General features: G+C 42.1%; 1 protein-coding gene across 4 annotated transcripts in view; it reads right to left on the bottom strand.

Moving 5' to 3' along the window:
• LOC127384458 (probable E3 ubiquitin-protein ligase HERC3) overlaps positions 1-23,329 on the bottom strand; it is a 54,738-nt gene that overhangs the window by 11,452 nt on the left and 19,957 nt on the right. For 3 of the 4 annotated variants that reach the window (XM_051618909.1, XM_051618908.1, XM_051618907.1), the window contains exons 3-19: positions 19,662-19,821; positions 18,557-18,633; positions 17,738-17,959; positions 14,320-14,411; positions 13,169-13,299; positions 12,390-12,550; positions 11,820-11,896; positions 10,911-11,035; positions 10,312-10,371; positions 7,792-7,903; positions 6,886-7,075; positions 5,226-5,389; positions 4,583-4,696; positions 3,296-3,319; positions 3,128-3,217; positions 1,193-1,363; positions 436-579 (exon numbers count right to left, since the gene is read on the bottom strand). In XM_051618909.1, coding sequence (XP_051474869.1) covers positions 436-579; positions 1,193-1,363; positions 3,128-3,217; positions 3,296-3,319; positions 4,583-4,696; positions 5,226-5,389; positions 6,886-7,075; positions 7,792-7,903; positions 10,312-10,371; positions 10,911-11,035; positions 11,820-11,896; positions 12,390-12,550; positions 13,169-13,299; positions 14,320-14,411; positions 17,738-17,959; positions 18,557-18,633; positions 19,662-19,821 — 2,114 coding nt within the window. Of the gene's footprint in view, positions 1-435; positions 580-1,192; positions 1,364-3,127; positions 3,218-3,295; positions 3,320-4,075; positions 4,225-4,582; positions 4,697-5,225; positions 5,390-6,885; positions 7,076-7,791; positions 7,904-10,311; positions 10,372-10,910; positions 11,036-11,819; positions 11,897-12,389; positions 12,551-13,168; positions 13,300-14,319; positions 14,412-17,737; positions 17,960-18,556; positions 18,634-19,661; positions 19,822-23,329 lie in introns of those variants that run through there. The other variant, XM_051618910.1, reaches the window with a different exon arrangement.

The following is a 23,329-nucleotide window of genomic DNA, read 5'->3' on the forward strand; positions in this document are numbered from 1 at the left end:
AAAGCATTAACAAGTTGAGACCCTGAAGGTGACAGTGCTGCATGGCTCAGTGGGATTGGCTGTAATTACGTGAGCAGCAAGGGAAGCACAGAATTCTAGTGCCAGTATGACCTAAATCTCTGGTTCTGAAAAACAGCACATGATTATCACATTTGTGATAAGAGTTCTGTTAACGTTTATCTGATACTTAATACAAGTTGTATTATGGGATAAGAATAAAGAGCCAACTCTTTAATGGGCACAATCATAACCATTCTACTAAAGTTAATGGACCTACACTAATTCCCAGTGGCTGAAAATAGAGCTCACATTGATTGTATCGTGGGTGGAAAATGAGAGTAAGATAATTTTTTTCCCATAGTTTCCCTTTAACTTTGTTGCTATTTAAATGCAGCATATTATTTCAATCTGTGTGTATAAAGGGCAAGGGCTTACCGTGTCTGAAAACCACAGCAGGTTTGACTCTGGATAGTAAGTGAACATGCCATAGATGGGGTTGAGGAGCTCTTTTAACAACAGGAGGAAAAATTCTTTTGTCACTCCTCCAGCATCAACAGCTTCCTCACCATCAAAGATGACCTGTAGAAAAAGGAGTTCAATAATGGGATGCAGAGCTGAGACTGAGTGAACCAGACATCTTTCTAATTGGAAGTCACACAATGTAATTTGTCTAACATGTCCAAACCCACTGCAACCCCTGAGCCTGTTTCAGTACTCTGCTTACCAGAAGGGAAAGGGAACAGGGGGTGGCAAATGAGATATTTTGAAAATATGCAAATCATGCAAATACCTGCCCTCCCAATAACAGAAAGAGCAACATGACAGCAGCAGCTGAACTTTGTAGCAACCGCTCAGAAATAAAATATGTCCTATTTTAAGTGGCTTGTTCCCGCAGAAGGGCAAAATGAAGCTGAATGGTATGAGAATGTTTCCTACTCCACCCCTTATAACAGTAGACACACCAGGAAAAGAGAGTAAACCCCCAGCTTGCTTTCTTGTAAACTGTCCACTGCCAAAACACTCCCAGAGTCAGAGAGGAGACTCAACCCTTGCAATGATTAGATCAAGCATCCCTGTGTGCTATACCTATGGAGAAGCCACTGTACACTGGTGAAGTGGTAACATGCAGGGCTGAAAGGCTGTAGAAACATCAGCTGGGTGAGAGGGTGCTAAAGGTGTAGGGAAAACTTACTTTAAGAGGCTTTTTCAAATCAATGTCTGAATGAATGCTCAACTCCCTTAAAGCATCACCGACTAAGTTACTTCTGCGAACGTGGAGTACCAGGAAAGGGCTTCTGGCCAGCAGAGGCTCCAGGGTGAGAAGCATGAAGACGTTCTGCAAATTTGCACCATTTATTGCAACCTGTAGAAAAGAGAGGTGTGTAAAACAGCTGCTTCTCAGCTCTTTTCTTCCTATAGAACAAAGCAGGTAACAAATGCATGCCCGGTGTTCCTTTCCTCCTTACTCTTAGTTTGGTTTCCCCAGAGCACAAGGATTACAGCTCACTCTGTACAGGGTGTGTGCATGTATGCCTCCCTGCCCTGCCATCATTTCCCACACCAACACCTTTTGTGTCCACTGATTAATTCACCACATTTGAGCAACAGAGATTAAATTCCTGAACACTTTTTGACATCAGGCAAGTGAGTGGGAATAATACCTTTATTCATGCTCTTATTGAGTTAAGAAACTCAGTGTGAACAGAACCCTGATAAGAGTCAAACTACAAGCAAAAGCAGTATTCCTAACATAACAAGGTGAGGAGTTAGTGGACAATCACACCTTGCAAGGCTCCAGGGAACCCACTGCATACAATTCAAAGCTCTCATCTACACGGATATTCTGGTATTCGGTAAGGCACAAAGTCCCGTCAAAGCTTTGACCACACATACTATATTCATTCTCATGCATTGTCCCTACTAAGTGGCAAATTCACATTAGTAAATTCAATTCAAAAGTCAGTGGACTCCAAGACAGAAATCCACTGGAAACCAGATTTCCTCTGTTCCAGCACTGACAGAAATACTGGTTTCTTTGGCCTCTAAGTGATTGTCTTCATGAAGATCTTATCTCTCAGAGCAACAAAATTTTCACCAGTCTGCTGTCCTGCCAAGATAAGGTAGATGTCCTCCTCACAGCAGTGCACTGCCAACAAGCTGGGCAGCTGGAAATATACTGAAGACAGTGGCAAAATGAATGGAAGAGGAAATGACTCCAGCTTCTGAGTGTAGGCCCAGCCTCCTCTGTCTTGCTGCAGGCCATGTGTTCAAGCAACCATAGAAAAGCTAAGAGATGGATACAACATGGAACCAGCACCGTGGCCATGAGTAACTGTGATGACAGTTTTCCACCCTGAAGGAACCTGACAACTAAGGACCTTGGCAAAACTCATTTCACAGAGGACGGGACTAGTCCTAGACCCCAGCTGCTCTGGATGGGAGACCTGTGCCCAATGCTTTGCCCCTCCCAGGACCTACTTACAGGAGCAATGCCTAGCACTGTAAGATTTACATTGGCACTGAAGCCAGCTGTCATTTACACAGCCTAGCTGTGAGCTGGCTTGGCTGCCACCTACAGGGTAAGGATGCTGGAGCTGAACACCTGCCACAAACAGGCTCCTGGAGTGCCGTGAGCCTGTGTCCCTCAGTGTAAAAGGGTGAGTGAGCTGCTGACAACAGCGGTGCTTGCAACCAGGAACAGTGTCAGTGGTTCATCATCAACCCACACTTCTGACAACCACTCCTCCTGCACCAGGCAGAAGCCTGAAAAAAGTGCCCACTTATCTGAAAGATTGTCTATTTTTCCAGCCTTACAGCTCCTCTAATAGACATCTCACTTCTTATCCTTGCACTATCATAATTCTAGAAGCATTTGTTCCCTATACAGTTTAAATTTTCACCACAAACACATCTGGCAGTTCTGATGTTATCAAACTTTCTGAAGTGAAAGATACCAAGCACTGCCTCTGCAACAAAGAGGTTCTCCAGCTACTCCGCTCTCCTGTATCACAGAAATAATAAAGTGCTATACACACTGACTTCCAGTGAACTCCTTTCCTTGCAGGCAGCAACGGAAAAGGCACACAAAAAGAAAGGGACCAGGAAAACTGGGAGAAAGGAGGATTACCTGCATCTGTAGTTCTGCATCTGTCTGTAACATCTTGGTCTTAGCCTGAGCATCGAAGATGAAAGGATATGAACAGAGTGTCACAGCATCCTGCAAGAAAGGCAGACAGATTGGCTCCTATTTACAGTTTCTGTAGCACTTAAGAGTAATGAAAAACCATTTTCTTACCTGCATGATAGATGGTCTTACTTTCTGTGAAGGAAAAAGAGAAATATGAAATTATTTACTCTTTCAATGTTGTGTCTTGGTTTGGTTTTTTTTTTTGGACAGACTAGTTCAAAGGTGACCCAAAGAAAATTTTTCTCCTCTGGGACCAACAACCCAGTTTTTTCCTCTTAAAGAAAAGCGTGGAAACTTCCTTTTCAAGAAACCACATGAGTCTAACTCAGAACTTGCACATCAAACATTACTAAGAGGACTAACTGCCACAGAAGCCTGTGCTAGCGTGCCACAAGTGAAACTTACTCTTGTGAAGAAAACTACCCCCAAGGCACAAACCATGCAAAACAACAGGACTGTAAGGCTACAGCATGACAACGTAAGACCACTCCTGCAATGCAAATTACTTCACTTTAACCATTTAGATTATATTTTTAGTATTTTTAACTACCACTGTTGTATCAATGAGTCAATTTTTGCTTTACTTACTGAAAGTAAGCACAGAGCAGCATTATTTAAATGATGGAAAGTGGGTAACAGGGGACACAGCACACAACATTTAGAAAGTCCATAAAAACACACACACAAATTCTTGCTACAGTCAAGTTTTACTCCTGCAGCATTGCCTGGCAGATGTTTTTTGGTGTTTTCTCACACGTGAGATTCCTTTCCTTGCTATACTTAAATAATCTCACTGGGTTCCTACACAGCATATTCCAGCCCTCAAGTTTAGTTATCTCCTTTCTTATAGATGGTAAAGTGAGGCATAAAAGAGGTGAAGGGTCTTACCCAAGGTCACCCAGCAGGTTACTGGAAGAGCCAGGAATAGAACCCACATCTCTTGAGTCTTGGTTCAGTCCCCTAGCCAGAACGCCACACTGCCTCCTCTTACAGAGCAACATTTTAAGATCAATGGCTACATTATTCACAATACCTGCCTAAACAGTAGAAGTAAAGGGTAAAAATTATAATTTTAGAATACAGGATTTGGCTCCTGAGGTCTCGATTACATTAAAAGGATCCAGTGATTCAATTAATCCCCTTGTGCAATGATTGAATGAGATTCACATGAATAATCACAGAGAATGTTGCAAGCGTTAGGTAAATATCAGTAGCTTCAGTTCTGTTTGACAGCGTTATTATAAGTCAACTTTGTCCAGCCACCGAGTACCCAAATCTGAGAGAATTAATATACAGATGTTCCTACACTCATTAAGGATATTAAAAATACATATCTCTAAAACCAGAAAGACAAACATGGACAGCTATTTTATGATTATACATAAAACCTCTTACCATTCCAGCCTGATGTAAGAACCACATGAGATAATCTTCCTGAATGTCCACCAAACTGGAAATCTCAGGGATATAAAACTTATCATATTCTACATGTTTAACCTTCTGATTCACCTAAGTAAAGAAAACAGATGGGTTTTGTTTTTATAAAATGGATATATTCAGCATTTTTCTTAGAATATGCAGGTTTGCTTTCATAAAATCCATTATAGCAACTTGCAACAATAGGCCCAAAAAGTCTTGCACAAACTCATCATCCCTTACATTTTAGTATGAACCAAGAACAGAAAAAACCTCTGACTTCTTTAGTTCCTCCTCACCTGGACTAATCAGAACCAACATGGATGGAGCAGAAAGCATCATGATACAGGTATTTGTGATGCCACAGAGCACGCAGTCTGGTGGCTCAGCAGCAGCCTTCTTTAGGGTAAATACTTCCTAGTGTTTGAGACAGAACTAAACAATCTTCAAGTAGTACCTTGAATTCAGGAAAACCACTAACATCTTCCCTGTGTGGTGTCTTGGTGGACAATGAAATGGCTCACAATCCAGGACCATGACCACTCCCCATCCCTGCCAACTGGCAAAGGGCAGACCAGACTGAATTGTCTCGGGCCAACACACCTCCAGGCTTTTCTCTCACCTTGTGGAGTTTCTCCAGAAGTCTGAGAGCAGCTGTAATGTAGCTACTGAACAGGACTGGAATCAACAGTGTCTTTCTTCCACTGAGCAGGTAAACCACCGCACCTTTATAGAGGTCCACTAGCCTGAGGAAATATCTTGGGCACACTTGAGACCACCAGTTATCTGGAAAGCAGAGGAACATTAACATAAATCCTGAATTAAAGGCCAGAGCAACCCATAAACAAGGGGTTACAACTGAAAATAGGGGAACATACCTAAAGATTGTTTAAAAAAACTTCCCTACTTCTCTCCTAGCTGTAGCAACAGGCAAGTGAGCAGACTTATGTGCATACCAGAAACTTGAAAAGCTCTTACCTTTCTACTCTGTAACAACCATTCCAGACATTACTGAGCCCCAGTCCATGATCAGTGTGAGAGCCTGGATTCAAGGTTTTCAACCTTCAGTTCAAGACACTGTTTCAAGTATCATGTATTGAAGATACTTGCAGGCAACCCATGGTCTCTCATGAGTAATAAAAGAGCTAGGCAATCCTCCACAGTACCACATAGTTTTCTAGCAGGTGTCAGAGAGTGTCACCTGACACATCAGCACGCAAGGTCTGAACTCCCCCTCTTTAGAAAGGCTGTCTTCTTTCTTCCCAAGGACAGGTAACCCTTGCTTCTCCTTTGAAGGGACCCTGACTATTACCTTCTTTGCTAAAACATGCAAAGTGGAAGCTGGAGCCTGAGAAACCATCACATCAAGTGTTAGAAACAAACACCAATTTAGCTGCTCAAGTGCCAGCCACAACCACAGATTCTGGCAGGTAAAGGTATGAGAATCCTTTACATTCCTGTAAACTAACCATAACACTGGACTATGTACACTGAGCAGAGGAGGAAACTTGGCTCCAAAGCCTCTTCAAATAAAAAAAATATACATCACTAAACCTCAAAATAAATTTCACTGGAGCAATGCTCCTGGAATTTTGAATGCATTACATAGCATTTTACATGATAATATGACATTTAGTGTAAGATAACCTTAAGAGGCAGACTAAGATAACCAGAAATGAGATGGGGTGTTCAAACTGTGAACAAATTTAAGAGAATAAGATCACTTACATTTCAAGATACACAAAATCTATGTTCACAGAGAGGCATGAAAATTTATCTGGAACTGGCTTACTGAATGTAGGTAAACTAGATAAGGTAAATGGTATTAACCTCCCTAGTAAGTGTTCTTTGAAATTTTCTTATACCTCCAAATTAAAACAATCCCTGACCTGAATTTTCTCTCTCGCCTATTATCCACACCACCATAAATTCTCTACATTTTATATTTTTCTAACTAACTCACCGTATTTTACCTGTAAGGCAAAGTCTTAATTTTCTCATAGTTCATATTTAAAATTCAAATGTTATATTTATAATTATTTTACATGAGAACATAGGCTTTGATGGGAGGATTCCTTTAATGCTTTTGGTTCCCAGCTGCTTTTTCAGAGATGACTCCTTCATAAAAACACTACACCACAAACAATACCCAATTATCATTGCAACCATTCTAACAGAAGAATTAAACCAACACAAAAACATGACTGAAAAACCTAAAGGCAACACTTTGTGTCCCAGCTGGATGCTGAGAGCAACGTGCTTCTTAGATGCCAATCTCTTACCTAGAACTTTGCTTGGGTTGGTATCTAGGCGCAGAATAGCCATTGCTAGAGGAAGAGTTAATGTAATGTAATACTTCGAGTCTTGGAAGGGTGGGAATTCGGGGAGAATTAGGTAGATCCTCATTGCCTCAACATCTGGTGGTGAGCTGGACAGCTGAGGAATCAAAAAACTTTCAAAGCTCTTCAGTATCTAGAGGAAAACAAGACAAAAGAAGTCAAATCATTGCGGGTCATAGAGCACCTACTATGTAGATGATGTGTAAGAAGTGATGAAATGGAAACTCAGCATGGAATGACAGAATGATGAAACTCAGCATGGATGGACTTCACAGATTTTGCTGATGATCACTTAATATTTACAGGACTAAACTCTGATTTTTTCCAAAATGCATATATATTCGGAAAGGCTTTTCCAGGGCTGGCTAGAGGTTAGTTAACCCCTCTTGTTAAGGTCACACCCTTGCTTTAAAACTAAAACCCAGAGTATAAAAATTACAGCTAGAAAATGCCATGTGGAACAAACACGATTTTATCTCCCAGCTCTGCACTCATGAGAGAAATCCTGAGTTAGACTAAGTCATACAGCCATAAAGCACTCAACTCCTGACAGGCAATAAATGAGCACATAGTCACTATTTACAAGTATAATATGCACAGAATTAATTTCTGCAGCCATTTCAAGTAAAGTAAATGAAGTACAACTTTTTAAAAAACAAGTCTTAGCCCATTCTGAGAAGGTGAAAATCACTCCAGGTCAGTGGAGAAGTATCCATTGATACCACGAAGGATCTGGCCTGCAGATTTGCAATACAACCCTTCCCAAAAAAGACACTGTTACTTGCATGTTACAGAAGGACAAAGCCTTTGTTTCTCCTCTGAATACCCAAAACTCCCAAAGTGCAATACCTGGTCTAGGAGAATGGAGTGCTGAGAGTTCATCAGCTTCTCAAACAGCACTCTGGTGGAGTTCAGATCAATCCCTGGGATCTTCGGACTGGTTTTAAAATGTTCATCAATTCTTTAAAGAAATCCCAGACAGACAGATTTAAGTTTAAGGAAGAGACACCATTACCTGTGTATTGGTATGACCTGAGTGCAAACAATGGAGAAATGACCTCTAGGGAATAAATCAGACTAGAAACAAAGCAGAACTTGGAATCTTCTTAGTAAAGACAAGATGGACAACTCCCCTTTCTGAATTCCTCTGGGTCGTGGTTAGGGTTGGGAAACACTTTATCAAAGTCTTCATTTCTCCATGACTCCTTTACTGCCCTAAGAGCCTGCCTAGACAGGTTGTTTTGCTAACAGACCTCTAAAATATGTACCTATCATATGTCTCAGGATCCTCTGTGTTGTCTTCATATACACTACTATAGCAAAACCTGTTTAATCACACCCCATAAGAAAGGGAAGGCTGATGCAGAAGCATACATTGACTGCTATACGAAGCAACATCAGATGAGGGTTCTCAAAAGAAAGCAGAAGATACCTTCCTGGCAATTCCACGAATTCCAACAGGAGAAGATACCTTTTTGGCAAGAGTACCTTTTTGACAATTCCACTCTCAAACTTACTACAACTAAACAATGACCTCAATCATAACACAGCACAGAACACATGACAACAGCTTGCACAGGGTCTTTAATTGCAACAAATGTGCTGACCTTTATGCTGTGCTTGGAAGGCTGTAATTTACTTAGGCTGTGTTATCCTGTGTAAGAGATAATGAAAGCAAGCCTGCAAAGGACAACAGCCTAACAGCCAGATCTAGCAACACCAAATATCCAGGCCAGCAGGTAAGTTATATAGCTCAGCAACTAGAGCAGGATCAGCATCTGCAGCAGAGGCTCTAAGCACCACTGTCTTCAGTACAACTAGACACAAAACCTTGCAGTTGCTAGTAAAAGAGGTCATTACTACAATTGCATCAACCTCAAGGATTTCCCAAGTCTGTCACTAGGCCTCTGAGACTGTACTGTATTGACACACTCTGAAGGAAAAGGTAGCTATTAAAGATGGGATGCATTCGTCAGTTTGCTCATGTGACTTTAAGGCCACGAGAAGCTAAGCACAGCCTCCCGTAGTAGAATGGCTATTTCCATAAAGGCACAGGCACCGGGCTGGAAATAGCTCCCCAGAGTCATCCTGTGGTACAGAGCACTGTGATGTGCAGAAGTAGTACTGGAGTGTGACCAGGCGCATGGCCACAGGAAAGCTGCTTTTCCAGCTCATCCTGTGTACCACAACGCTGCATTGCAAACAGATCTATAAAGTATTAACATACTGGAGGGATATACCAGGGTATTTCTGTCAAGGACATTGTGAAATAAGGCTTCACACAGAAAGGTATATGGCTAAATATAGCCTCACTTCAGTGTACGGTGGCTTCAAATTTTATCATTCATTTGGATACAGATTTCTGTAAAAGTTAAGTCCTGCACTAGCTAAGATACCATTAAAGCGGAAGGAGAACTGCACTGGGGTGATGAAGTCATAAACTCCACGCATTTCTACATTCAAAGGAGACCTGGGACTATTTACAGTGACTCAACAACCTGGGTATCTCAATAAGTGTTTAAACCGACATGACACAACTCTCCTTACGCATTAACATGCTGCCTTGTCACAACACTAAAGAAGAAAACACTGGACGAGCAGAAAGATGCAATAACGAGTAAATTGTTTTCTTTTTCAAGTAGCTCTCAGAAAAATTACTCAAAGATTACTCAGAGTAACTAAGCTTTTCTTCACCTAGCTACAGGTCATTTACTCATCACATCATCATAAAAAATGTATCCTCCTCCTCATCTTCTGCTGTCACCTCCCCAACATTTACAGACACAGCCAACGCAATCCTTTCCAACCCACAGCTTTTGACTCAGCTATGCACGTTACAACCTTGTTACCACCTGGCTGCACCCATTTGAAATTCCTGCTTTTGTAAGCAGGAGCAGAAAAATTTCCACAACCTATGTCATCTAAAATTAAAGTGCTTCCATGCTGCCCCAGATGTATTTTTCAAAAGCAGCCTCTATTGAAGTACACTTACACACACACCAGCCTGCACCAGCTGGCTCAGCTGGATAAGAGACTATTTGGATACCTGGCATCACCCACTTCCCTTAATGTTGTATTGCTATCCCTCTCTTTCAAAGATGTTGATATTGATTTAATAAAGAAAAATAATAGCTGTGACAACTCCAAGGAATCCATCCCACTTACAGTACAATACACTCACCATGCACTTTCTTAGACCATTTGCCTTCCTTACCCAGCTATGACCACCCACCTCTTTAGTGGACACTCTCTGCCCCCGTCTCCTGTCTGATCAGAAATATCAAATCCCACTGCAGCAGTGAGTGAAGTAAAGGGATTCCAGTTTGCCTCAAGGGAAAGCCACACTTCTGGACTCTGTTTGCCACTTACTTCTTCTCCAAGAAGCTTCCATTCCAGCATGCAGCTGAGGACAGTATCTGAACAACATTACTATTTGCAGCAGGAAGACAAAAGAAAACAGAGACAGAGGTTATGAACTGATGTCCCAGCAAATCTCTTCAGCTCTCTTCCCTTCCTTCTATGGGAAACAATGTCAGAATCACCCCTTCAGACCATGGTTCCTACAGGATCATGTAACATCCCTCTTTGAAAGGATGGATGTTAGCAGTGCCCGATTTCCACCTGTTCTGCTCTTCTCATGGCAGGTACACAGGGGAAGGAATTTAATCAGTCGGCTCACAAGTTCTTGCTGCTTTTCACGAACTCTAAGCACACAAGGAAGGACAACTTTAAAATCAATTTCCCACCCACCATTTGCAATGTTTTGAGGCAGCCTTAAATTCCTCTGGTTTTGCTCAGAAGCTCTAACCTGGCAGCCTTGTGACTGGTAAATGTCCTCCCCTTGGATAAGATCGAGAACCACACTTGAAAAGGCTGCTAAATTTCAAGTAAAAGGATGGCACGGAAGCCAACAAAATTATTTAAATAAAACTTTCAACTAAAGGCTTGTCCAGTGCCACAATACCTACTTGACAGAATTAGAACTGTTCTTTTCTAAAAGCTTTTGCCTCCAGACATCTATAGTTTCATCATTTATTAAACAGGTGTAACGTGTTTCATTTATGGTCCGGAAATCATCAGCAGGCAAGGAATTCTGTGAGAAGATACAGATTTCAGCAAAGACAAAGCTTGTAAAACACAGTTCCTTCTTATTCATAATCTGTTTTCTACATGTAACTGATAGCTTCCTTAGTGTTGACACTGAACAGGTTTGGTTAGGAAGCTGTGGCATTACTAAGAAGTCCAAAAGGAAAGGCATGAAAAGGTATGTAAAAAACCAAGACCATCATCAAATACATTTTTAAAAAGAGAAAAAGAAAGGAAAAAAAACAAACACAAAACAAACAAGACATAATATCCTTGAATGTACCAAAGCCTTCTTAAATACTGTCATATATTAACTACAGGCTTAGTATATTTCTTCCAGACCTATTTCCATGCCTCATGAGTGTGTATCAAACACCTACTGAAAGAAATAACACAGAAGCAGAAAAAAAAAATGAATCATTCAAGCTTCCATCCAGTGTATCTTCACAAAACCCTTCTGTATGTGGTCCATGAGTGGACCCTGGTGTCTCAGGAGGAAAGTGGTCCTTCGTTTCCAGTCTGCAAAGGAGACTTGGACTCCCCTCCCTACCAATCAAACTGAAATCAGTGTCTTCCCAATGGCTCTTTGACACACCTCTAGAGGAAAGCAACTTTCAGACACCATAAAAAGCTGTAAATCCCTGCAATAGTTGTCATGATTGGTAAGGTTTGTAAGGCAGAACAGACCCCAGACAAACACTTCATTTTTAGGAGATATTACCAAAACCAAAAGATTAATTGTGAACGTTGGACAGGGGAGCAGACTTGAGAAGATACTGCATTTCTCTTACCTCATATTTGGAGCAAAGGACAAATGTTTGGTCTCCTCCAGAGAATATATGTTTAACAACGTGATATTTACAGGCATCTGTTTAGGAAAGAGACGTGATTGTGTTAGAGGCTGATGAATTCAAGTTTCTGCTGTGCCTTTTCCCACATATTTGCACTGCCAGTGTTTCAGTCTTTAGGCTACAAGGAGCACCTGGGTCCCTTGAAGGCTAGACTGAAATCAGTTGGAACTCTAGCACTGTAGCATTTTCTTGAGAGGTACACTGGTCCTGTCAGGAGGGAGAAGCTGTAATTTTTAAACTACAATGGCAGTTTTTATTAAAGACAAAGCCCTTGGAAATCAGCATTAGTGCAATTTCATGAAGGCTCAAGATCACCAAATGTTGAGCTTTGCCACAAAAAGACAAAGGGAGAGGACACACATTAACAGAGAGAGCAAGAGGTCACCCAGTAATTTCTACAGTGCATTTGGGACAGGAGTATGGGATTTATTTGTTATTTACAGAACTTTTGCAGAACAACATCAAGATGTCTTGAGACAGCCATTGATGAAAGTTGGATACAGTACATACCAGGTTTCCCTGAGAGTTGCCCATTGTGAGCTGCCCAGTGACCCTTGACAGGAGAGGGACACTTAACATTGCAAGTGTGCCCTGTTCCCAGCTGGCCTCTTGTTCCACAGCCAAATGCATAGATCATTCCTGAAGAAGGCACGAAGGCTAAAGTGTGATGTCTGTAACAGAGATGGGTACAAAGTTTGAGCCTTGTTTAACAATTAAAAAACAAAACAAAAAAAACACAAGCATAGCATAAAACTTATTCTTTGTTTCCTAGGCCAGAATCTGGTGCAAAGCTGCAGCTTTACATTAACACCGATGCTCAAGTTTTGCCACCTGATGGCACCAGTTTACGGGATGCAGAACCTCAGATGGAAGGGACAAAGAGCAGCATGTGCCAGCAAACGCTGGCTTCAGGCTCACAGACAGAATTAGCTTAGTCATTTGCTAAGCCTGTACATATCAAAAGGCAACAACAGAGCACCAGTGTTACTAAGCCTCTTTTCCTGAAAGAGGCTGGAAACCTGTGACCAAAGGGGGTGCTGCTCTAAAGTCTTGCTGAATTATTAAGGTGGAAAGGTATGTTTCACCAGGTTACAGCACAAGGAACAACTCCAATTAAAACCCAACCTCCTTTAGAGAGCCTTAAAATTCTAATGGGGAGCAAAATTTAAACTAACTTGGTTTTGACACACAGGATACAGAAGCAAGACTATTCCCCCTATTTACAAGACTCACTGTCAGCATTTAACTCCACCAAAGAAAATTTCTGATTGCACACACAGAGGACTCACCTGCCACAAGCAATCTGGGACACTTCACTGCCCATTAGCTCAAGAACTCTTCGGGGGTTCACTTCATCGTTCATGGAGTCATGTCCCAGTTGCCCACAGGAACCTGCACCGAACGTGAACACCCCTCCACTCTGTTAGCAAATCAAACAGCATATTCTCCATTTAGGGACCCATAACCCAGCATTTCTCTGACTCCAGTTTCAGTACAAGCCCAAGTTTAGGCAGAGACTGCTGGGGATTTCCAAAGGCTTTAGAAAAGAAACATGGGTTCTGACAATGCAGCTTCCAAATGGCTACCCTGCCACCCATCAGAGATTGAGAGAATTCTCTTTAGATATGTCTGCACTAGTCCAGCTTCCCTAGCCATCACCAGATGAGTATGAAATCCCAGCAGGTTTAAACACGGCTGAGCAGTGCCCATTTCCACAGGACTTTACACCATCTCTGTCAGTCACTGATCAAAAGGAATGTGACCTTCTTTCTTGAATAGGAGCTTCTATGTAACTGATCTCCTACAGCGTTTTCCCCACAGGAATCCCAAGGTCAGCTGTTTTAATTCATTTTACAGTGGAGAACACTGAGGCATCAAAAAAGGAAGCAACACCTAGCAAGTGGCAGAGGCAAGGAAGAACCGAGCAGTGACCTACAAAATCCTAGCCCTGTGCTCTGTCCACTAAGCTATAGACCACTTGGAAACAGCAGGTTTGGAACTGAAAACCTCTTGAAAATGCTGTGAGGGATCACTAATATTTCATTTTAACACCCATTCTTTTTTACTTGCATTTTATTCTGATGCACAATATAATTCTCTATCTTCCAACAAAATGCTATTTTCACCCCTTTGGATATACGTTTGGAGTTTTTTTGCTCAAAGCTAATTTCTTTAAGCAATTTGACCAAGTTTCTACTATTCATTGTCAAGTGCTACTAATATCTTCATCTTCAAAAACAACAATGGAGCATGTTGACAATGGATCTCAGAATAAATTATAGTAAGGCTATACTTTCTGTTTAGTTTATTTTACTGGGGTCAGATGGAATATGTTAAGTCAATCTGTTACATTCTACAATCATCTTTTCTACTGAGGAAAGTAAAGTGCAACTATCAGGCATGTGAGTTAAAATCCAGGTTCCCAGGTCAGCGTCTTTACCTTTGTCAGAACTGCTGTGTGTTCCTCTCCACAGCTGATGTAAACAACCTTCTGAGACCGCAACAGCTTCACATGACAAGGGGATTCTCGGTCTGCATTGAAGACAAAGAAAACACAGGAGCTGTTTCATAAACACAACCCTAAATGTCTGAGAAAACCACTGGCAGTTTGATTTTCAGATGTGGTCTAGGTGTACAATGGAAGCTTTAACAGTAAGGAGAAAAAAGCCATGCCCTTCAGTACTTCACTGCTGCTTTGCTCCTCTAATTCTTACATTTCTCCTGGCTTGAACAAAATTGACCAGAGTAAGAAAGCAATCTTGTATCAACTCAACACACACCTGCAGTTTTTGGGAGGTATGATGAGTGCAGCCTAGCTACTACCACCTTCAGCTTCATGCTCCATTCCAGACTCCTCACCAATGACTGCAAACATTTATCTCCAAAACCTTGCTTAGACCTTTTCCATACAGAACAATCCTGACACGTGGGAGATGCCAGTGCAACACACGACAAGCTGAATCCCAAGGTATATTTAAATGTCTAGCTTTCCTTCTGTTGTCATCCTTTAAGAAGATCCTCCTACTTGCAAAGGCTAATCTCTGCCAACCATTAAACGATGCTTTTCTCCTTCACTCTGACATTTTAATCATTAAAAGTGGATCTCCCAAGGATGAATACACTAAGCAAGATTATACAAGATTATAAAAATAGAATTAAAGCTAAACATTTCAATGAGCAGTAGGCACCCCAAAACAGTTAGCTATTAAGTGAGCATCCGCTTATTTCATACCAACAAAAAAAATATGGTTCCTATCTATCTATAGTAGTTGTCTTTTTTTTTAAGACTCTCACCTAAAGATTTGACAGGTGCTTTTTCTTCCGGGTAGTGAAAGGAAAATGGTCATATTTTCATGGATTTAAAAATGAGAGCAGATTTTTTATTTATTGTGTTCTGTATTTTAGCACTCTGATCTTTATCTTGACAGGAATTATACTTCTTATTGCTACAGCATAATTGTTTAAATAACAGTGCTGCAGACTATTCATGTTTGCAGACTTTGCTGTTCAAGTTCACTAAGTATAATTTACACTGACTTACCATGATTCACTTACCGTAAATACCAAGTATTTACTACAGTGTCCCATATTGAGAGTAAGCAGAGTATGATCCCTGGCCAACACACCCCCACAAATAGATGCCCGTTATACGTCCATCAAAGATTAGCTCCATGTCAAAGCAAGTCCCTCTTACATAAACTGCGGCTTTGTTGAAATTAGAAGCATTTACCTGTCAGTCTGCACAGACAGAACATGGCTGCTCTTACACAAGATCAGCTCTAGCTTACACGTAGTACAAGAGAATAGACCAAGAGCATTTTTGAGAGAACACAAGATATGAAACAACTCTTACAGTTGTGTTTCATATTTCTAAGAGTGCAAAGCAAGATAAAATTACACACACAACATTTGAGCATCCTTTGATAAACTACACAGTGGTTTTGAGTAATCTCTTAAAATATATGTTTCAGTTGGTAGGGTGGGCTGTCAAAATTCATTATTCCATTTATAGGTATACAAAATGCAAAGTAATGTTTTCTCTTATCACACACAGTATTCACAGGCATCAAGCAATCCTAGCATTTACAAATCTATAGAAACATAGCATTGTTTTGGTTGGAAAAGACCTTTAAGATCACCAAGTCCAACTGTTGACCTTGCAAACTGTCAAATCCACCACTAAATCATGTCCCTAGGCACCACATCTACAGTCTTTTAAACACATCCAGGGATGGTGATTAAACCACGTCCCTGGACAGCCTGTTCCAGTGCCTGACACCTTTTCCTGATATCCAATCTAAACTTCCCCTGGCACAATTTGAGGCCATTTCCTTTTGTCCTATCAACTTGTTCCTTGGGAAAACAGACCAACACCCACCTCACTACAACCTCCTTTCAGGTAGCTGTAGAGGGTGATATGCTTTCCCCTCAGCCTCCTTTTCTCCAGACTAAACAACCCCAGTTCCTTCAGCTGTTCCTCACAGGACTTATGCTGTAGATCTTTCACCAGCTTCACTGTTCTTCTCTGGACACACGCCAGCACCTCAATGTCCTTCCTCTAGTGAGGGGCCCAGAACAGAACACAGTAATCAAGGACAGCCTCACCAGTGCTGAGTACAGTGGCACAATCACTTCCCTACTCCTGCTGGCCACGCTGATACAGACCAGGATGCCACTGGCCTTCTTAGCCACCTGGCCACACTGCTGGCTCATGTTCAGCCAGCTGTCAATCAACACCCCCAGGTCCTTTCCTGCTGGGCAGCGTTCCAGCCACTGTGCCCCAAGCCTGCAGCATTGCCTGGGGTTGTTGTGGCCCACGTGCAGGACTCGGCACTAGACCTTGTTGAATCTTAACGCAATTGGCCTCAGCCCATTGATCCAGCCCATCCAGGTCCCTCTGCAGAGCATTCCTACCCTCAGGCAGATCAACACTTCTGCCCAACTTGGTGTCCTCTGCAACTTTACTGAGGATGCACTCAATCCCCTCATCCAGATAACTGATAAAGATATTAACCTCATGTACTCATCAATGCAAAATAAGCTATCCATGCATGGTAGGTATCACATCCACGCTCAGTAACTTGCCTAGATATTTAAAGCTACTCAGCAATTACACAAAAAAATATGAAGAGGTTGATTTAAAGCTCCAAGGAAAATCTTTCACTCACTTGCTTTTGTAAAAAAAGCTAAGAACATGTTAACAACAAGCAGGGGAGATCTGGGCTTTTCAGACTAGTGGTAATGTCACTAGTGCTAACGTTCACTCTTCAGCCTTATTTATAAACCTATCTTCAAGTCTTGTTGATGGCTAGGCTTGACTAAACATGGCCACCTGGAAAAAAAAAAATACCATTGACCCTGTGTGTCTGGAAAATTGTACAACCAACAAATGAGACAACATTTTATAAGACTGAGATACTCTGTGTTGCCATCATTTTGTAACATGCAGTTGCTCACCAGTCAAAAGCACATTGGCAAAAAAAGGGATGGGTTCAGCCTGCTGTTCTGGTGGGACAGTCTTTGCTCCACATCAACCTCAAACAAAATGTGGACAAAGCACTTTTGAGAAGAGGAAGAAAAGATATGAGCGCTTCTTCGATGTCTGCATGTTGACACATTTGAAAGATCTTTCTGACCTTCCTCACTTCCACTAACAACCACAAGGGGGAAAAAGTGTTTCTGTTCCAACTCTGAAAAGCCTGTAGAATCCATCAAAGGCTGTTCCTCTGCCTTCTCTTCCAAGAGAAGTTGCTGAGGGTTACATAGCCGCTCAGTAAAAATATACTGCCAGTGTGAACAGAGACACTAGGCCAAAGCAGTACATCCCTCTTTTTTACACAGGAGCATAATTTTAATACCTCGTTCATCACTTAGTCCCAGCTGTCCTGAGCTGTTCTTCCCCCAGCCAAAAACAGCTCCTGAGAGAGAGAGGGCAAAGCTGTGGGCTCCGCCTGCAGCAACCTGAGCCAAAGGGATCCCATCAAGAGACTTGACACGTTGTGGACTGGCTTGGGAGGGACATTCTTTACCCAAGCCCAGCTGACCATAGTTGTTCTGCCCCCACGTGAAGAACTGGCCATCTGAAACAAGGAAAGAAAGAGAATGGTGAGTAAAAGCTGGTCAGCAGAAAAACAACTTTGTCAAAATGAACAAGAACCAGTGCTGAAGGCTTCACTCCCACCTAAGCCTCATGATAGAAAAATCAAGCCAGACATTATTTACAAAAATTACAAAAATTGTTACAAAACAAAAGCACAGCCTGAAGTCACCAGGTAACTAAACCGACGTGCAACTAAGTGCAAAATACAGTATCAGACTGTTGTAACTTAAACAGCATAGCAAAGAATGGTCCACATGTTGCATACAGAAGAGTAATAGCCAAGGATAATTTCAACAAATTAATTACACTACATCAACATGGAAAGCTTTTAAGTGTTCCTGCCATCATGCACCAGTGAGACAGCAAAGGGCATGTGTGTAATGTTTTTTTAATCAACAGTATTGACAAAGATCCTCTTCAGTCTTTATGGTACCTGATTCATATTATAGCTTCCCACTTGGCCTGAAAGCAGTTGCAACAGGGATGTCCTCAGTTTATTATGCAGAAATATACAGTCTTGCACACTGTGCAAAATAACAGCACATATCTTGGAAATAAATAATGAACGTTACGGTACCTGCTGCCAAAGCCAGACAATGCCAATTTCCACAAGAAACCTGCAGTATTGTCTGTTGATTCAATTTCTTTATCAACCTAAAGAAAATTACACTATTTTAGAATAAGTGTCTAAAATGCAGCATCACCTTAGGTCAAAATTATTATTTCCATTCAGACACTTGTTCTACACATTATCTATGGTTTTGAGACTGAGGGATGAAGTCCTGAATGTGATGCAAATCCATACACAATTGATGCAAATACATGGAGACCTTTAGACATTCAACTACTAACTCCAACTACATTTACTGCCATAATGCTGAATCCAGCCATCTGCGAATGGGTGAAAATAACTGGTGCTTGGTGTCTCTCTCACCATTCTTTTTCAAGCATTGAGCTTTTTTTCATGCTGTCAGAGGCCTATCTGTTCCTATGAGTTAAAGCACCAAAACCTCTTCAGTGTTTTGTACAGATAATAGTTCAAGTTCTTTCACAAAATGTTTTTTAAATGGCACTATCACATTGACATGTGAGCCTGTCTCTCTTAGTAGAGCCACCTGCAAATTAAGGACTGGATTCCCACAGAGCCCTTCAACTCAAACATTAATGTTTCATGACTGAAACTCTTCTCCTTTAAATGCTGCTACAACACCCACCCTAGACAGATGTCACTAACTTCAGCTCTGCACTGGATGTGCAGTGGCAGATCAAATGAGAGACAGACTATATCTGTTATTAAAGTAGCATAATATAATGCCGTTAAGTACAAAGTGATCAGTTATCTTTATTATGGTGATAAGCTGAGACATATCATCTGTGAATCACTGAGAACACTCCCATTTTCTTTTTCATGCCCCAAAAACCCACCAGCAAAAGGCCTGTCCTGCCCAAACTTCCTGAGGACTTGTCTGAATCCCAGAGGGGCTCAGAGGCTCAGTAAGAAAAATGGAGAAGGCATCACCTTACATCCCTCTGTGAGAAGTGCCCAATTACTGGCCCTCTGAGAGAAAGTGTTCCCACTGTCTCCAGTCTGGAAGGCGACCAACTCTTGATGGATCACTTCTAAGGAGTCATCTTAAGGAAACATGAACTTGTTAGAAATGCACCTTGACAATGTCACTTACCTTGGTACTGTCACTGCATCTTCTATAGTGGTGAGGCCCAACTGTCCATCACTGCCAGCACCCCAGGAGAAGAGCTGGCCCTGGTCACTGAGCGCCACACTGTGAGACTCTCCGCAGGCCACATGCACGATGTGCTGCCCAGCCAGGGCTCCAATTTGTTCTGAGGAAAACAGAAAACCTTTCCAGTCACAGGATGCATCTCACAGTGACATGCAGACATCACGTCTAGGCACATCTGTATGCAGAGCCATTCAGATGCGTGCACTGATTCCCAATTTATTTTTAAAACGTCCTACAAGAGGAAAGCATCAGGTTTTACCAAAAACTTGTCACTGCTGAGCTCTTCTGAAAGACTGCTCTGCAAATCATAGGAGAAAAGCAGGTACATGCTCCCAAGCACAACAAATCTTCTCAGATACAGGGAAACCTATCAGGTTGTTTAGGCACAACCATACTTCCCAGATGTAAGGTTCTTCTCACTCAGTTTTGATGTAAGGATCAGCCAGGACTCAGAAGTTGGCAGACGCTGTAAAACATATTTGACCTCCCACGACTCTCACATCCAATGAACACAAGTCATCCACAAAGCTAATCAGCCCATCTGCCCCTTACTTTATCGCCTGATGCTTGAAAACATGTTATAACATCTGCAGTGCCAAGCCTGGAAAAGGTTTGAACCTATTAACACCACTGAAAAACACTCAAAAAAGTGCCATAAAAAGCATACAAAGCAAGAAGACCTTACAGAGAAATAAAATGAGAAAAAAAAAGGCACTCAGCTCTCTGGAAGATCACCCACAATTGACTTTTCATCTTACATCACATTAGGCAACTGAAGTTGAAGTTCGACAGCTACTCTTACAACACCAACAACTACATCTTATTCATTATGCAGGGTTTTTACAAAGGGACATGAAAGGCTTGTTTTGCAATAAAACACTGGAAATGCCATACAGAGAAGCAAAGTTTTGTGTTTTTTTTTTCTTCCCCAAATAATGTTTCAGTGGATGAAGAAAGATTTCACCCTGTGAACTACGAGGCAGTGACCAGTTCTACTTGCTTGTCACGTAGGAGGGAAGAGTAGCTACGTGTCATTCTATGAAAATGATACCCCACATCAAGGGCATCCATCCTTAAGTCCTGCCATCTAATAAAGCCCTTTGCCCTGCAGCTCTTTCCAGCAGGCCTAATTTCACCCAGTCCCACTGTCAGCCCTACACAAAGAAACACTTTGATAGCAGTTTCCACACTCAGACCCATAAGCATCCAACTGTAGCACTGCTTGGTGGCCTGTTCTGTTTCTTTGCATATACAATTGAGAAAGTCTATTTTTATCTTTAAGTTCTAAACAACTAGTAGCTGTACAGGCTGATCAAGGTCAATCACAAACAACAGACAAGGTATCTCAACAGCACGTGTGGCTGTGGTCTCTTCCTCTCAGCCAGCCAGCCAAAAAAATTCAGCCAAGCATAGAATCACAGAATGGTCTGGGTTGGAAGGGACCTTAAAGATCATCTAGATCCACCCCCCCTGCATTGGCAGGAACACCTCCCACTAGATGAGGTTGCTCAGAGCCCCATCCAACCTGCCCTTGAATACTTCCAGGGATGGGGCTACCACAACTTCCCTGGGCAACCTGCTCCAGTGTCCCACCACCCTCATAGCGAAGAACTTCCTTCTAATATCTAACCTAAATCTCCCCTCTTCAAATTTTAATCCGTTACCCCTTGTCCTATCGCTACATGCCCTTGTAAAAAGTCACTCCCCAGCTTTCTTGTATGCCCCCTTTTAATGGGGCACATTTCTGTACTGGGACCTGGAGCTCAAAAGCTAAAGCTCCTGCTGGAGAGGATCCCACCATCAAAAGAGGGTGATGAAGCCATCCACATCTTCACAGGAAAACCCTTTGATTCATGAATCCACCACATTGCTATAAGCTTGCTGGCCAGGGTGCACTGAGACTGGCTGTTATCCACAGTGCCTCAGCTCTTAAAACTGGTCACAAACTCAGCAGCCTGCCCTTCTTTCAAAGTTGGGCCCTGCACACTGCCAAATGTGCCAGGGGGACAACACTAGTCTGACCAAACAAACATGGCCAATACAGAAGGCTCGGGCATTCATAACGGAGACTGTTTTGCTACCTGCAGGTGTGACCAAGCTAATTTCTTCCCTGGGAAAGCAGTGATTGCCACAGTAAGTGCAAATGTAATTTCCTGTGGAAGGACTACTGTGAGCTGCCTCTGAGCCACTGGAGCACCTTGGGGAGGTGACAGAAGACTCCAGTGACCAAAGATCAGCATCAGGAGCTGAAGGAGGCAGGTCTCTGACCACAGCAGTACTGCAACTTGAGAAAGAGAGCCCTAGAGGTATCAGGAGGTTGTGGTAAGGACTACACAGCAAGTGCTTCACACTGGGACACAGCAAGGACATCCAACAGGTGTAGAAATCCAGAGTGGCTGCTTCAGTGCCAAAAGACTCCATCTTAAGTTTAATCTGGCAACACAAACCTGACCTTGCTCTGTGTGCCATTCCAAGGGATAAATAAATCCAGACTTGTTTTGAAAGGCTGCCTTCTGTCACTGAAAGCCTTCAGTGACTGCACTGCTCACCCAAGAAGCAGAGTGTAAACTCACCTGGATTCATCAGATGCCCACAGACACAAAAAAAACCATGCCTGTCTTGGAGTTGAAGATCTTTGCCTTTAGAAACATACAGCCCATCTGACCATAGCACATTCCCAAGATCCTGTCAATCACAGCTTGCCTGCAAAGTTATGAAGAAATGTGCAGGCCAGTCTTTTACATGCTCACACACAGCTCTTTCCAGAGATGGAAAATAGCCAAGCTTTCCCTGGGGACACAGACTGCGCAGGTAGTCTAACAGGGGTCCCACTTCCCTCTTGGGCTTGCCAAGCCACCGAATATACCATCTCCCTGCTAATACTGGAAGTATTACTGAAAACATGTGACAGTTTCTTCTTTGTTGATATCCTGACACTTTCTCACATCAAGATGAGGTGGTTTAGTGGTTGGTACACATTTGTTTTAATTTCCAGTGCATCAACACACCATTATTCATTCCTTAGAAAAACTGCAACACTGTACTAAGGTGAAGGGTGCAGACGGTGAAGTTCACTCTTAGTATTGCATCTTCAGTAGCAGACAAATAAAACCAGTCAAATGGAGCTGAACAGGCATATTTATATACAAAGCTAAGCATAACAAGGAAGGGGTGAAGGAGTTACGCAATACAGTTTTTCAACATGTCTTAACACTTTTAAAAAACAAAACCAAAAAAGTCACAAGAAGTACACGCTGACCCAGTCTTTTCTTTCTGAAGCCATCAGCCATCCCAAAACAGCACCAGCACTCAGAAAGCAATTTATCATTTCTTTGGTGAAGTTCCAATTTTCATTTCTCTCTTCTGTCCAGCTCATGGATCTCAATGTAAGCAGACATATCACAGTTTAACTTCTTTCCACAGAATGGCTTGGGTTGGAAGGCACCTTACAGATCATCTAGTTCCAACTCCCCTGCATGAGCAGGGACACCTCCCACTGGACCAGGCTGCTTCATCCAACCTGGTCTTGAACCGTTCCAGGGAAGGGGCAACCACAACTTCCCTTTTCCAGTGTCTCACCATCCTCACACTAAAGAATTTCCTCCTAA

This window comes from Apus apus, chromosome 4, assembly GCF_020740795.1.
Source record: "Apus apus isolate bApuApu2 chromosome 4, bApuApu2.pri.cur, whole genome shotgun sequence".
NCBI lineage: Eukaryota > Metazoa > Chordata > Aves > Apodiformes > Apodidae > Apus > Apus apus.